The 13,808-nt window shown below is 38.8% G+C and overlaps 1 protein-coding gene across 1 annotated transcript in view; it reads left to right on the top strand.

Annotated features, from left to right (window-relative positions):
- Positions 1-10,092, top strand: part of MYBPC1 (myosin binding protein C, slow type) — a gene marked incomplete at its 5' end in the record, with an annotated part of 79,924 nt that extends 69,832 nt beyond the window's left edge. Inside the window, 4 exons of the mRNA XM_015567582.1 lie at positions 1,719-1,878; positions 2,512-2,648; positions 4,508-4,694; positions 9,423-10,092. Of these exons, the coding sequence (XP_015423068.1) occupies positions 1,719-1,878; positions 2,512-2,648; positions 4,508-4,694; positions 9,423-9,523 (585 nt within the window). The remainder of the gene's footprint in view (positions 1-1,718; positions 1,879-2,511; positions 2,649-4,507; positions 4,695-9,422) is intronic.
- Positions 10,093-13,808: the final 3,716 nt, after the last annotated feature.

The following is a 13,808-nucleotide window of genomic DNA, read 5'->3' as shown; positions in this document are numbered from 1 at the left end:
AGAGATTAATCACAAAAACAATATGTAATTATATATGTGTTTTCCGATGGTCTTAGGCGACCCCTGTGAAAGGGTCGTTCGACACCTGAAGGAGTCGCGACCACAGATTGAGAACCACTGGTCTAGGCAATAAGAAGGACATAAAACCAAATGACAAAACAATATGATAAATGTTGGAATAAAGGTTTGTATAAAGTGTTTTGGACATAAAAAAGGGCATAAATACATTTGTTTGCTGTCTTAAAATATGCAAAGTGCATATATAACCATGGCCCCTAAAAGTTGTAAGAAAAATTCTTTCCTTTATGAACATTTTTGTCAGCAAGTGTATTTTCTCAATTAGTGGTCCCAAACATATGTGGTACCATGGGAATTTCCACTGGTTGCCAGATAAATTTTGAGACTACTATATTTTTTGGTATGGTAAGGAGAAAAAGTGAAAAAAAAGTTTAGCTTCTCATTCATTCATTCATTCATTCATCCATTATAGTATTTAATAAAATAGTATTTATTTTGTGCAAGGTACCTACTATGTGCCAGTTATTGTGATAGGCACTAGGGATACAAGGAGAGAAAATAAACGTCTGTCTTTAACATCCTGGCTTGTTCATATCAGTGATGGGTGGGGTAGAGAATAAACAAGTCAAACAGTAAATAGACTAGAGGCCCAGTGCACGAATTTGTGCATCAGTGGGGTCCCTTAGCCTGGCCTGCGGGATCGGGCCAGAATCGGCTCTTTGACATCCACTGAGGGGTCCTGGATTGTGAGAGGGTGAAGACCAGACCAAGGGACTCCACTGGTGTGAGGGGTCCTGGATTGCAAGAGGGTGCAGACCAGACCGAGGGACTCCACTGGTGCACAGTTGGGGCCAGGGTGGGACACAGGAGGTTGGCCAGCCAGGGAGGGGTCATGGGAGGGCTCCAGGCTGTGTCTGGCCTGTCTTGCTTAGTCCAGGGTGTGTCTGGCCTGTCTTGCTTAGTCTTGATAGGCCAGAGCCCAGCAGCAAGCTAACCTACCGATCGGAGCATCTACCTCCTGGTGGTCAGTGCATGTCATAGCGAGCGGTTGAGTGGCCTTAGCATATCATTAGCATATTACACTTTGGTTGGCTGAATGGACATCTGGCCACTTAGCATATTAGGCTTTTATTATATAGGATAATTTAAGGTAGCAAGTGCTGTGAAGAAAACTTCTCCAGGTTAAGGTGACATAGTGTGGCCTAAGTAGAGCAATGGAAGGCTGAACAGTTAGGGAGGAGGTGAGATCTGAGCACAGACCTTAAAGAACGTGTGTTGATACTATTAGGCAAATTTGTTGAACAATTTTAATTTTTCTCTGTGATTTAGCATCATCTCTTCCTCAGAATAGATATCTTGGCAATAACATGTTATAATTATATTTTGTTATATAAAAGGTAGATAAGTAGACAAGTAGATTGATAGATGACAGACTGTACAGTTATGAGAAAAGTACAAAGGTAGTAGTTGACCTCTAGGGCATATGATTCTAATGTATGAATGAAGATTAAGTTATACAGTCAAGTATAAATTAATTATAAAGTATTAAATACATTAAATGTACATAGTTATTGCTCTCAAGATAAAAATTAGTGCTATTTTTCTTTTAGTGAATGAAACATCCCTGATATTTATTCTAATCAACAGTTGGGATAGTTGTGTATTTTTAGGTGATTTTCCTCAAATTGTCTTTCTTTCAGGAATGGTTCACTGTCATTGAGCACTATCACCGAACCCATGCCACCATTACTGAACTGGTCATAGGCAATGAATACTACTTCCGAGTCTTTGCTGAAAACATGTGTGGCCTCAGTGAGAATGCAACAATGACTAAAGAGAGCGCTGTGATCGCCAAGGATGGTGAGTTGGTAGTGGGCTGATAAAGGGGGCTCTCACCCAATTTCAGTGAGTGGAGGTTTGGTTGAGTTTCCCTGACACCAAACAAGACTTAGACACCAGCTGGATGCCCCACAATTCCACTCCATTCTGACATTACCCAGAGAGAGCATCAGATCCCACAGGTTCCAGGGTCAGTCCCATAAGAATATCCCCACCTCCCATTTCAAATGCCAATTGCAAGTCCAAGCTGTCTCCTGTACTTCCGACTAACAGGCTATAAATTAGAGGTTCCAATGACCCCCTCCTCAGGTTTGATTAACTTCCTAGAGTAGCTCACAGAACTCAGAGAAACATTCTATCTACTGCATCACTGGTTTAATAGAAAAGATTTTAACTCAGGAACACCCAGATGGAAGAGGGGCATAGGCAAAGGATGGGGAATGGCACCAAATTCTTCTTAACATTTGTTACAATTTCAGATGACCACTCTGCCCCCTGTGGGATATGTGTGCCCTCCAGAATGAATGCTGTGTAGTGTTCACTCGTGTTTTTACATGTTTTTCTAAGTTCAGGGAAGTTTTCATGGCGAGTAAAGTATGCCAAGAATAATATAGTCTCAGGCCAATTTGTGTATTTCTAATGCTTGTTTTTAAGGTAAAGTCTATAAAAATCCAGTGTATGAAGACTTCGATTTCACAGAGGCGCCCATGTTCACTCAGCCTTTGGTCAACACCTACGCGATAGCTGGGTACAATGCCACTCTGAACTGCAGTGTGAGAGGAAATCCCAAGGTACCACGTTTGTTAGTTTTTTAATCACATTAGTTAAATTTAAGAATTAACCCAAAACTCTCCCTTTTGTATTTGCCACACTATAAATATACGTAGGAATATAAATGGACCCTCCAACTGCTATTTGTGTCTTATTCTGGGGTTGGAGGGTGGTATTGTTGGAAAATTAGGTACACTATTTAAGTAGTAAAAAATGTTTACATTTCTTTACTAAATAAGCGATTCATTCTAAGGAAAAACCAAATCACCTATTTTAAAAAGAACTGAGAGGCGAGGAGATGGAAGCAATATTGTTTCACCTAAAAATTAGGGGGAAATATTGATTCATCAAGTTTTCTCTAATAGAGTAAGACAAATAATAATACTATAATGCAAGGCAGAATTTAAAGTGTGCTATATTAAGGGTACAGAGTACTTGGAAGGGAGAAATCACATCTGACAGAAGAGAGTTAGAAAGGTTTGAAGGTTTCATTTTGTTGGCATTTGAAAAGAACAAGTAGTTAATGAATGTTGCCCATGGATGGAGACATTTATCTGGGTGGCACTTGAAAAGAACAAGTAGTTAATGAATGTTGCCCAATGGAGACATTTATCTGGGTGGCATTGAGGGAAGGAGCCCTAGAATTTGAAAAATTGCAAACAGTGGTATTTTTTTCCACATGTACCATGAACAGAAGTAGGAAAGTCAGAGAGAAGCCAAACTGAGGATAGGAGGAAGATGCTGAATTGTGTTTAATTGGAAGTGATGTTGGTCCATCCAAGTAGGAATGATCAGTGGGCAGAGGAGCAGTTCACTGGAGCTTAGACAAAGGCCAAGGCTGTGACCCTCAGTTTAGGAGTCCCCAGGCATGGGGGCAGATGAGGAGGTACAATCCATCCCTTGGAGTCATTAGAAAGGAATACCACTAAGGAAAGAGGGTAATGAGGAAAAAGCCCAGGACCAAGTGAACCTCAATGAATACTTCCACTTGAAAGGTGGAAGGAAGAAAGAACAGTATGAAGAAGAAAGAGAAGGGCCATCTCTAAGGTCTGAAAAAGCAAAATCATATAAGAGGTAGAAGAGGGAGTGAGGAGGCTGTGCAGTTACATAAGGAAGGGGGAGACAATATGAATAAAGAGTAGGAGGCCAGTGATGTTAGATATAGTTCAGGGGTCAAGGAGAATGGAGTCACCTCCCGGGGTGATTAGGTTATGATAGATCTTGAATTACCTGGTTGGAGAAGATCCATTGCCACCAGATGATGAAAGCAGATGTCAGAGGACAAATTAAATGGAGAGGCATAAGTAGCCCACAAATAATTAGAAAAAGATATCAGGAAAATGAAGTGAGGAAATTCGATGGTTATGACACCTTATGGGAATTCTCTGAAAAATGTCCAGCAATATATAGTCTCTTGGATGAGTTACCTCATGGACCTGTAGATGAAATTGAAATGCAATTGAATCCTTTTGGGAAGATTGCTCCAGAGCTGTCCTGTGAACAAACCTGACTTACTTTTTCAGAACTGTTCACGTAGTGCAAACTTGATCGCTAACTCTGCATGATGCTGCAGAAGTGAAGGGAACCAGGTTTGCTGAATTTATTGAGGTGAGAGAAATGTATTCGCCTCAGAAGCTACTTGAGGTGGTCCATTCTATCCTAGTACAATGTAAAGAAAAAAAGAAGAACTGCTCATTTGCTCTCTTGCCAAGCACTAAGTAGAGTTTAATTTGAGAGAAACTGTGCTCAAATAGAGGCGGATTCTTTTTAGGTGTCCTCTCTAAGCTACGCTTTAAAATCCTGTCACTGCTTTGATGGCCTATTAATATGCTAAGTACAGATATGTTTTGACCCTAATTTACTTCAATATTACTTTCAGCCCAAAATAACCTGGATGAAAAACAAAGTTGCTATTGTGGATGACCCAAGATACAGGATGTTCAGCAACCAAGGGGTCTGCACGCTGGAGATCCGCAAGCCCAGCTCCTATGACGGAGGCACTTACTGCTGCAAAGCAGTCAATAACCTAGGGACCGTGGAGGTCGAATGCAAACTGGAGGTGAAAGGTATGACATCCAAGACCTGGGGTGTAGAATAAAATGAAAGAAAACCATACAATTATTATGCTTACTGCAAAATCCAAATTGTTTGCCAAAATGTTCTGGGGTGGAGGAGGAAGGGCCAAGAGACTTGGGGTAGAGAATACATTTTTACACCTTGCATTCACTCTTGATTTATTTGTGAAGTTTGTTTGACTTCTTAAGTAGACTTACCTTAAACTCTTGCAATTCTTGTTAACTAAAGAAATATTAATTACAGTGGAAGGCTGGTATGTGTACAGCATGGTGAGAATAAATGAAGTTAAGAGGGTATTATTTTGATGATGTAGTCCATCTATAAACACAAGCCTAGGGCAAAAACGTATCTAAAGATAGAAATTTACGCTATTTTAAATTAACTATTTTGTGAAACTTTCAATACATATAGTCTAAAGATAGAAATTTACGCTATTTTAAATTAGTTTACTATTTTGTGAAACTTTCAATACATATGGGTAAGTTTGCTAGTTTAGACTATTACTTATGTAGAATATAGCATCTATATATTTTAACCAGTTGCTTTTAAAATCTCACTAGAGAACTTCTATCTACAGGTGTACATTTCATTTATACTAGTTTTCTACCGATGTAAATCAAGAAAACTTATAAGGATTGATGTGGTAGGAAAGTTTCAGCATAACCTGCTGTCTTAATCAGTTTTAATATTAATTGAGTATAATTTGTATAGTAAAGTTTTTTTCTTGGCAATCAAAACTTACTTTGCGACACCATGAGATAATAGGTGACATGATTCTAATATCTTTTCTCTCATCCATATTGTATCACCTTGCCTCTCTGTGACAGTGAAGTCTTTTCTCTACCTCTCTATAATGAAGAAATTATTATCTAAAAGTCAGAAAGATAATCTTGTAATATTTATTTTTTGGAAAAACATAGTAAATGCTTAGAGTACTTATGTTAAAAAAGTTTTTAGTCCTAAATTTAGTATAAAATCGTTAAGAAACTTATTGAAAAAAATTCCTTTTGTAACTTTTTTTTAAAAAAATTATTCTTTCTCTTCTGATCTCTGTCAGTCCTGTGGTAATATGGTACAATAGATTCATAATTGAGTGAGAGAGAAAAAAACAAGTTTAAAACATAACATCCTTAGAAAAATTTTAAAACTTACTCTTGAGATAGTGCTTACAAATGTAAACATTACTTTTAAGTTTTTATTAGCTTTAAATGCAGATTATGGTCCCAGTTGCAATACATCTGGTTTCTAAACTCTTAGGCTTAATAATTCCAAGGAACTGTTGGTACTTATGTTTCAGCATCCCAAAATAAAAATAAAAACAAAAGCCTAGCGCAACTTCTGCGTGTTTTGAAAATAACTGAATGTTGCTAATGATATAAAGTGATGATTTCATAACTGGTTCAACATTTGGGGGTCCTTCCTAGAAGATAATAACGTTATGTATATATAGATAGAAAGATAGATTATAGATATAGATATATAGATATAGATATAGATGATATATTTTTATGTAATTGCATGGTGAATTATATGATAATTGAATTTAATAATAAAAATAATGTATTTTAGTACATACATTCATAGTAAAATATCAGTTGCAACATATTGGTAAAACCTTTGGGTCCTAAAACTAAAGCCAAGGTTGTTTATCGTCAGATTGTTATCTGATAATAGGTGACTTGAATCAAGTTAAGCTGTAAAAATAAAGGTAAATATGTGAACTGAGAACAAATAAATATTGGTACAAATATTCTAATTCTACAGTGATATACCAACGAGTATTTTCCCCTGGAGAACCACTGTTCCTGGAGGGGCAGCAACAGGTTTTAAAAATTCATATCGCACCGGATATTTCTACTTCCTGTTCCATTCCTCTTACATGAAATCGCACTTTGCATGTAAAGCTTGACTTTCTCATTTGCTTCTCATTATATTTTTTTTAGCAGCTCGTGGCATACAGTGTTTATGCCATGAACTAGGAAGGCCAAATTATTCAAGGTTATTAAGTAATTAGGAACTAAGTTTTGTCAGGAAACTAAGTACCATAGCACAGGTCCCCATAAATAAAACCGGAAGGCTGCATTTGAAGATACCATTTTTTAGATGTAAGATTATCAACACCTGGGAACCAATGACATTTCTGTAATAATTGCATTTTTCACATGTAAAGAGATACGATCTCCCTTTAAGGTAGTTTCCAGGGTGGTTTCCTTAGATTTGTGTTGAAATTCGGAAAACTGAACCTTTTAAAATTGTTAAGCTCTAGAAAAAGTGTTCCGAGCATTTTTGATAGGGAAAGGTCACAAATAAAAACAGATCCAATATTTAGAAACTTTCATAGTTAAGACTTTCCCCTGAAAAATTCACCAGTAGGATATCTGTAACCCATCTTTCTATTGAACATTTTAGATATTTTCATGGGACCAAAAGTATTTCATATACTCATGAATTTAAATGGACAGATAAGTCTAGGTCCCATTATTAAATTGATTAAGTATTAAATGAGTCTGATAGTATATGTATGATTCTCCCCTAGTTGGAAGAATGGATTAAGAAGTTCTTTGGGGATGGGTAAGAAACTTGATGTAAACTCTATGATGTAGATCTCTGCCTGAGTTTATCATATGTGCTCTTTGAATTCCCAGAGGTAATGTCAGCTTTCAAAGGAGGAAAGAATTAGGGCTATTTCTTAAAAGTTTTGTAGATTATACATATAGTCACTTTCTAGGCTGTTTGTTTAAGCCTTGTGTTTATATAGATTAGTCACATTTGGAATCATTTCAGAATACATATTATAGAATACACTAGTCTCACATTAATACCTACTTGATAATTTTGCCTTTTAGAATTTCAACATATATATATGTACACTAATACTTTGTTCATCATCTATGTTTTTCTTTTGTTGAAAAACACAATATATATATGTTGTAGGATTTTTTTTTTAAGCTAATGGTTTGGAAGCTCTTACCATAAATATTCACTGTACAATCCAATTGGCTTTGCCACCTGTTTAGGCAAAGTGGTTGTGCATATTAATAAGTGTTTTACATATTAATGATCCTTTTGAAGTGACTGGATCCCTGCCCTTCATTCCATGTGCTTCTATGTTCCTACATCTTTCACATGACTAAGGATTAATGAAATCACCTCATCATAATCGCAACCATAATTTCATCCAACGAGTACTCAACTCTGGTTTTAGCACTTTATTAATGCTCAAAACTTCTCTCTCTCTCTTTTTCTCTCTCTCTTCCTTAGTTGTAGCACAGTAAGGATTTTTGAATGTGTATTATCATCTAAGGTAAGCTTTCATATGGATTTGGCATATGAAGCTTATGCTGTCATAAGTCATACAGAGCTTGTGGAGTATGGCATGATTTTCATTATGGAGTCCAATGAAAATAGACTATTTAAAACATCTAACTTTGTAGTTTTTAATTTGTATTTTAGTATCTTGAAATTAACAACTAGTACTTATTCAGCACAACAATCTCCTGTTGACATGAATGCGGTAGAGCATGAATTAAAGCATTTAATGTGGATGAAAATGAGTTGATACCCAAGCATTCTGAACGCTTTGCATCAAGGAATGGACATGTACAAAAGTGGCATCATTTCTATCGATATGTGACTTGAAGTCTTTTTTTTAAAAGGAGAATGACTTTTCCAAATTTGCACTAAAGAAGTTTAAGAATGTTCATATGGCATGCTGTTTTTGTCTGGACGTGAATTTATTAGCAAGTAGTGAAGTACTTTTCCAAAGGACCATGAATTGTATAGTTTCATGGGTTCTCTCATGAAGGGCACTTTTATTTTTTTAGATATAATTCAGAAACATGAAAGGTAAGTATGAAATATTAGTAGGTATTTCTCTGACCTTCAGAAGGTATTGGATAGGCTTTACTATTTTAAACAAACTATTCCAATGTGAGCCCTAGCCGGATTGGCTCAGTGGTTAAAGTGTGAGCCCTCAGACTTGAGGGTCACAGGTTCGATTCTGGTTAAGGGCACGTATTTTGGTTGCAGGCTTGATCCCTGCCCTGGTCAGGGCGTGTGCAGGAGGCAACCAATCGATGTGTCTCTCTCATGTCAATGTTTTTCTCTCTGTCTCTCCCCCTTGCTTCCACACTCTCTAAAAAAGTATCAAAGTAAGAAATGTCCTTGGGTGAAGATTAACAAACCAAAAACAATTTTTTTCCAATTTGTTTCACTCTTGACAATGTATAAGTAGCCAAGTTTAAAGGAGTCGTCTCCTCTTTCTTCTCTAACGTGTTTGAGTTAGAACTTGGTGCTTAATTAAAAAGAACAGAAATAAACTGGAAACAGTTCTTCCTGATGATTCATAACATGGTAATGCATTTATTCTGCCATTCAGTCAGAGCACTTAAATCATCTATAGAGAATCCCAAAACCTCTCAAAGAGTGATAAGTATTTCCCAACCAGTTAGGAAATTAAATTAAGATTGAATAATAGCAGGAAACAAAGGACTTCTATGGGCCTAGCCAGAACTTGCTTTTCCTTCTAGATGTCTAGTGCCTTAAAGTCTAAATATACTAAATCCAGGAGAAGATTTCTGAGCAGGGACTGATTGAATCTTTGTAACTAACTGGAACATAATTAGACACATTTCCAGGCAGCTAGTCCAGGAGTATTGTTTCAGCGATTTTTCACATAGACGGTTTTGACTTTGCCTTTTCCTTTTTGCCCTCTCCAGGTGGACTTTCCTTCTGCAGGCTCCTCTTGCAAGGTGTACCTCCTAACATAATTGAGTCATATATGCGAGATTTGCACTCAAGCAATCCTGAGGAATACTAAGGGCCTGGCCACTGCCCCTGCACTCTGCTGCTTTGAAATATGGTTGCAATGAGAAAGCGTTGTCTGTGTTAACACCAGGCACCCAAGTGTGGCCGTTGTTTTTTTTTTTTTTTCTTTTCTTTTTTTTCCTTCTAATGTTGAAGAAGAAAAAATGTTTGCACAAATTGCTTCATTAAAAACTGTAAACAAAATCCCATTTGAAGTCAGTGTTTTGATCATTATTGTCTGTGTTTTGTCACTGTACTTTACAAAAAAAGCAAGCTATACTATAAACAAAAGTAGTTACTTTAGTTTTACTTAACAGGCTGTAAATGCTTTTTTCCAGGCTAAAAACCAGTCCAATACACCACGATGGAATCTTGAATACCCATCTTTCTCTTGATCTAAGATATTTTCTAAGCAAAGCAGAATTGTGTATTTCCTACAACCCTGCGTGACACCAGTGGATCTGTGCCTACTTCCCGATTTGAATTTGCTAGAAGACCTCTTAAAGTCAAACAAGTTTTCTCAACAGAAGGGGAAGTGTATTCAATAAACGCTGCAATAAATCTGAAGTGTTTGTGTTGAAATGACACAGTCCTGGTTTTGTGTTAGGGGTTGTGCGCTCAGAAAGAACTGAAGACAAAAGGCCAGGAGCCAGCATGCTACCAAACTCAGCCTTGACCTCCAGCATGTGTCTCTGGCTCGGCATCCTGGCCAAACCCACCAGAGCTCCTGCCAAAACCGCTACAGTGACAGAGAGCTGGTGCAGGCTACAGAGCAGCTACAGATGTAGGGTTTGCTGATGGCATCCGTTCAAATGGGTGGAAACCTTCTTTAAAAATCTAGAAGCTGAGACACATTTGTGCAAACCCATAATCTCTCTGGCAGCTCCCTTCCCTCCTCTTGGTGTAGAGAACGTCGCAGTTAAAGGAGAGGAGTAGGAGTATAAGATACCACATCTCACTTTGCCCCCTTTTTTTCTTTTGGCCTTTTGTTCTAGGAGCTAACTACACTGTGACCTGTTGGTGGGCCCATAGCACCCTGGGACAACATTTAGAAATATCTGCTCTGCTTCCTTTCCATGTGAGAGCTGGGAAGCTGTGAGGGTGGTCCTGCTCCTGGGTGGATGTGTGGCCCCTAACGGGAAAAATGGTGCGGGTAGTTGTAGTATGTTTGGGAACAGCAAGGAGAAACTGGAGTTCTTGTCCAAACTATGGTGGCCACATCTTTTCCTGTCCTGATTGGTTGGTGATCTTGCCTTCCTGGTTGTTAAGAATATTGACCATCACCACATGTTCTCAACAAATCTGAAATCATAATGTGTGCAATCCCTATGCAAAGCCCCATTTTAATCAGAAAATCCATTTCCAGGTTATTGACTAAGATATTTTACATAAAAGAAGTCTGGCTCAGCCGGCGTGACTCAGTGGTTGAACGTCGACCTATGAAGCTGGAGGTCACGGTTCCATTCCTGGTCAGGGCACATGCCCTGATCAGGGCTCGATTCCCCAGTGCAGGTCGTGCAGGAGGCAACCGATCAATGATTCTCTCTCATCATTGATGTTTCTATTTCTCCCTCTCCTTCCTCTTTGAAATCAATAAAAATATATTATTTATAAATTTAAAATAAATACAAGTATTTTTTTTTAAAAAGAAGTCTGGCTTATCTATAAAGCAGTGAAGACTATATATCTCTACTGCAAACCAAGTAAGACCCTATCTCTATGTGGCACAACCAATCAGTATGGCCCCTGCTGCCTGGTTGCTGGGCCAGAGGCCCAGTGCAGCAGGTGAGCTGGTTCCCTAATTTAAACACTCATGGTCAAGTCTGTTATGCCATTTATGAACCTAGCCTACAAGGGACCATAAAGCATCCCTATAAAATACTGGTTCCCCAGTCATGACTTATGCTCTAACTATATTTTGTACCAGAGAATGTTATTTTTCTACAAGTGATCTCTCTCCTCATATTAAGGGCACTTCCATACCACAAAGTTCTAATAGGAAAGAAAAAGCCTATTTTAGACTACAAAGAGCAAAGAATGTCAGAAGCTGTCATTGCTATTAGCTGCCTACACCTTTGTTCTAGTTTTGTGTTAGTTTTACTCTGTTACAGAAAAAGTTATGTATCAGAGGAATTTATCAAAACTTCTTTTTGGGAACTAATCATTTATTACATTTTTTTAATGATCACCCTTACTTACTTTAAAAGAAAGCCTAATGTGTGTTGTCATGTAAATTAATACAGAAGTAAGGGGGGAAACCACTAGTTCCAAGAAACATTGGAACAAGGTCATATGTCCTTAACCACTCATTCTTTTTTAAAAATATATTTTTTTTTATTGATTTCAGAGAGTTAGAGATAGAAATAGCAACGACGAGAGAGAATTATTGATTGGCTGGCTCTTACATGACCCCAGGGGGATCAGACCCGGAACCCGGCATGTGCCCTGACCAGGAATCAAACTGTGACCTCCTGGTTCATAGGTTGATGCTCAACCACTGAGCTATGCCAGTCGGATACCACTCACTCTTTAGGTGAATTCTGAGACATTCTATTAAGCTCAACAAATGCATTATTGAATGTCTGATGCATGCATGGTACTGCGATGGGTTCAGCAAGGAACCCAATGAGAAATAAGCCACTTCATGCCTTTCAGGAATTTATGACACGTCACACTAATACATGTAGGCAAAGACACAAGCAGAGCAGCACACAGGTGTAAGAGATCTATAAGGCTTCAGAAGCTGAGTAGCGTGGTCTATGTGCTATAACCCATGTGTGTATCACACCAGAATGTAGTACAGGACATGCCACATGACTTTGTTTTTGTAAACCAAATTAAAGATCACTCTGAGCTCCCCACTAGCCGGAGAAATTGAGACATTCTCTCTGCCCTGCTTGGAAGGTCCTATCTCAGGTCCTGGGCCAACTGGAATCTTTCCTGGAGCCTAGAAAATGGAGAGAAGGGCCCAGCCGGCATGGCTCAGTGGCTGATCTATGAACCAGGAGTTCACGGTTTGATTCCCAGTCAGGGCACATGCCCGATTGCAAGGTTGATACCCAGTGGGGGGCATGCAGGAGGCAGCCATCAACAATTCTCTCTCATCATCGATGTTTCTCTCCCTCCCTCTCTCCTCCTCTCTGAAATCAATAAAAATATATTTAAAAAAAAAAGAAAATGGAGAGAAGCCTCTGCATTGCCGTCTCCATTGGTGGCTACAGAGATGCCTGTGGTTCAGCTCAATATTTTCCCTTCAACTTGCTAGGCAAGTGTGGGGGCAATGAACAGTTCTACCGCTTAGTAGCAGCCTTGGACCTGGGCAAGAGGGGCTTCTGCAGTTTCAAGAGTCTCACTCTAGGGCCAACTTGGAACCCTTACCACACTGCTCCTTCTTACAGATTGTACCCACCCTCACTGCCAGGGCTTTTGTGGGCCTTTTCCCTGGGTTCAAACCCCTAAGGAAGAGCCATGTGGCCTGTATATGAACCCTGAGGCCCAAGGCACAAACAGAGGCACGTGTTTGCCAGGAGTTGGGGTGTGCAGATGTGACCAGAGCTTGTACATGAGGCTGGGGCATCTACCTGTGTGCACCTGAGACTCGTCACGGTGTGGTGGAGGTAGGAACTGGGATGCAAAGGACAGCGAGATCGGAGACTGGCAGTGGACAACAATATTCTAGCCAGTATTTCTGAAGAATCAGGTAATTCTACGTTCAAACCAGGCCTTCAAGGTCATTCTGAGGGTATCCTCATAAAGACTACAGAATAAAATTATATTTTTTAGCCATCTGTTAGGTTGATTTATAACTTCTAAATATTTATATATGAGTTATAAAGGTCCGAGGTCAGGCAGCCCCCAACCATCTCGGTTCCCTTTCTTGTATCCTTTCCACCCCTCCTCCACCATCCAACATCACTCTCACCTCTCCACTCCCACCACTTCCTTCTCCACACTCACCAAACTCACATCCAACCCTTTATCTCCTCCCCCACTTACGTTCCCTAGAACAGAATTCTAGAAATATACATTTCCTCTTTGGAGTAGAATAAGGGATACTAATACAAGACAATATTACCAATTGTCCCTATAATATTTATTCATTCTAAATTGAACTCTACGTTTATTTCCTTATTTTGCCAGGCCACAATATCACCCTTGCACCAAAGATTCAGGTGATTGCTTCCATGTAGATATTTATAAAGGCCTTTGTAAAAACTTTGATAACTTAGAATGGACTGGAGAAACAAGCTCATCCATGGGATGACCAGTTCTCCTGATTCTAAGGGCTGTCATCACCC

Source organism: Myotis davidii, unplaced genomic scaffold (assembly GCF_000327345.1).
Source record: "Myotis davidii unplaced genomic scaffold, ASM32734v1 scaffold120, whole genome shotgun sequence".
Lineage (NCBI taxonomy): Eukaryota > Metazoa > Chordata > Mammalia > Chiroptera > Vespertilionidae > Myotis > Myotis davidii.
Note: the sequence above shows the minus strand (reverse complement) of the source record. Positions and strands in the feature narration are given on the sequence as shown.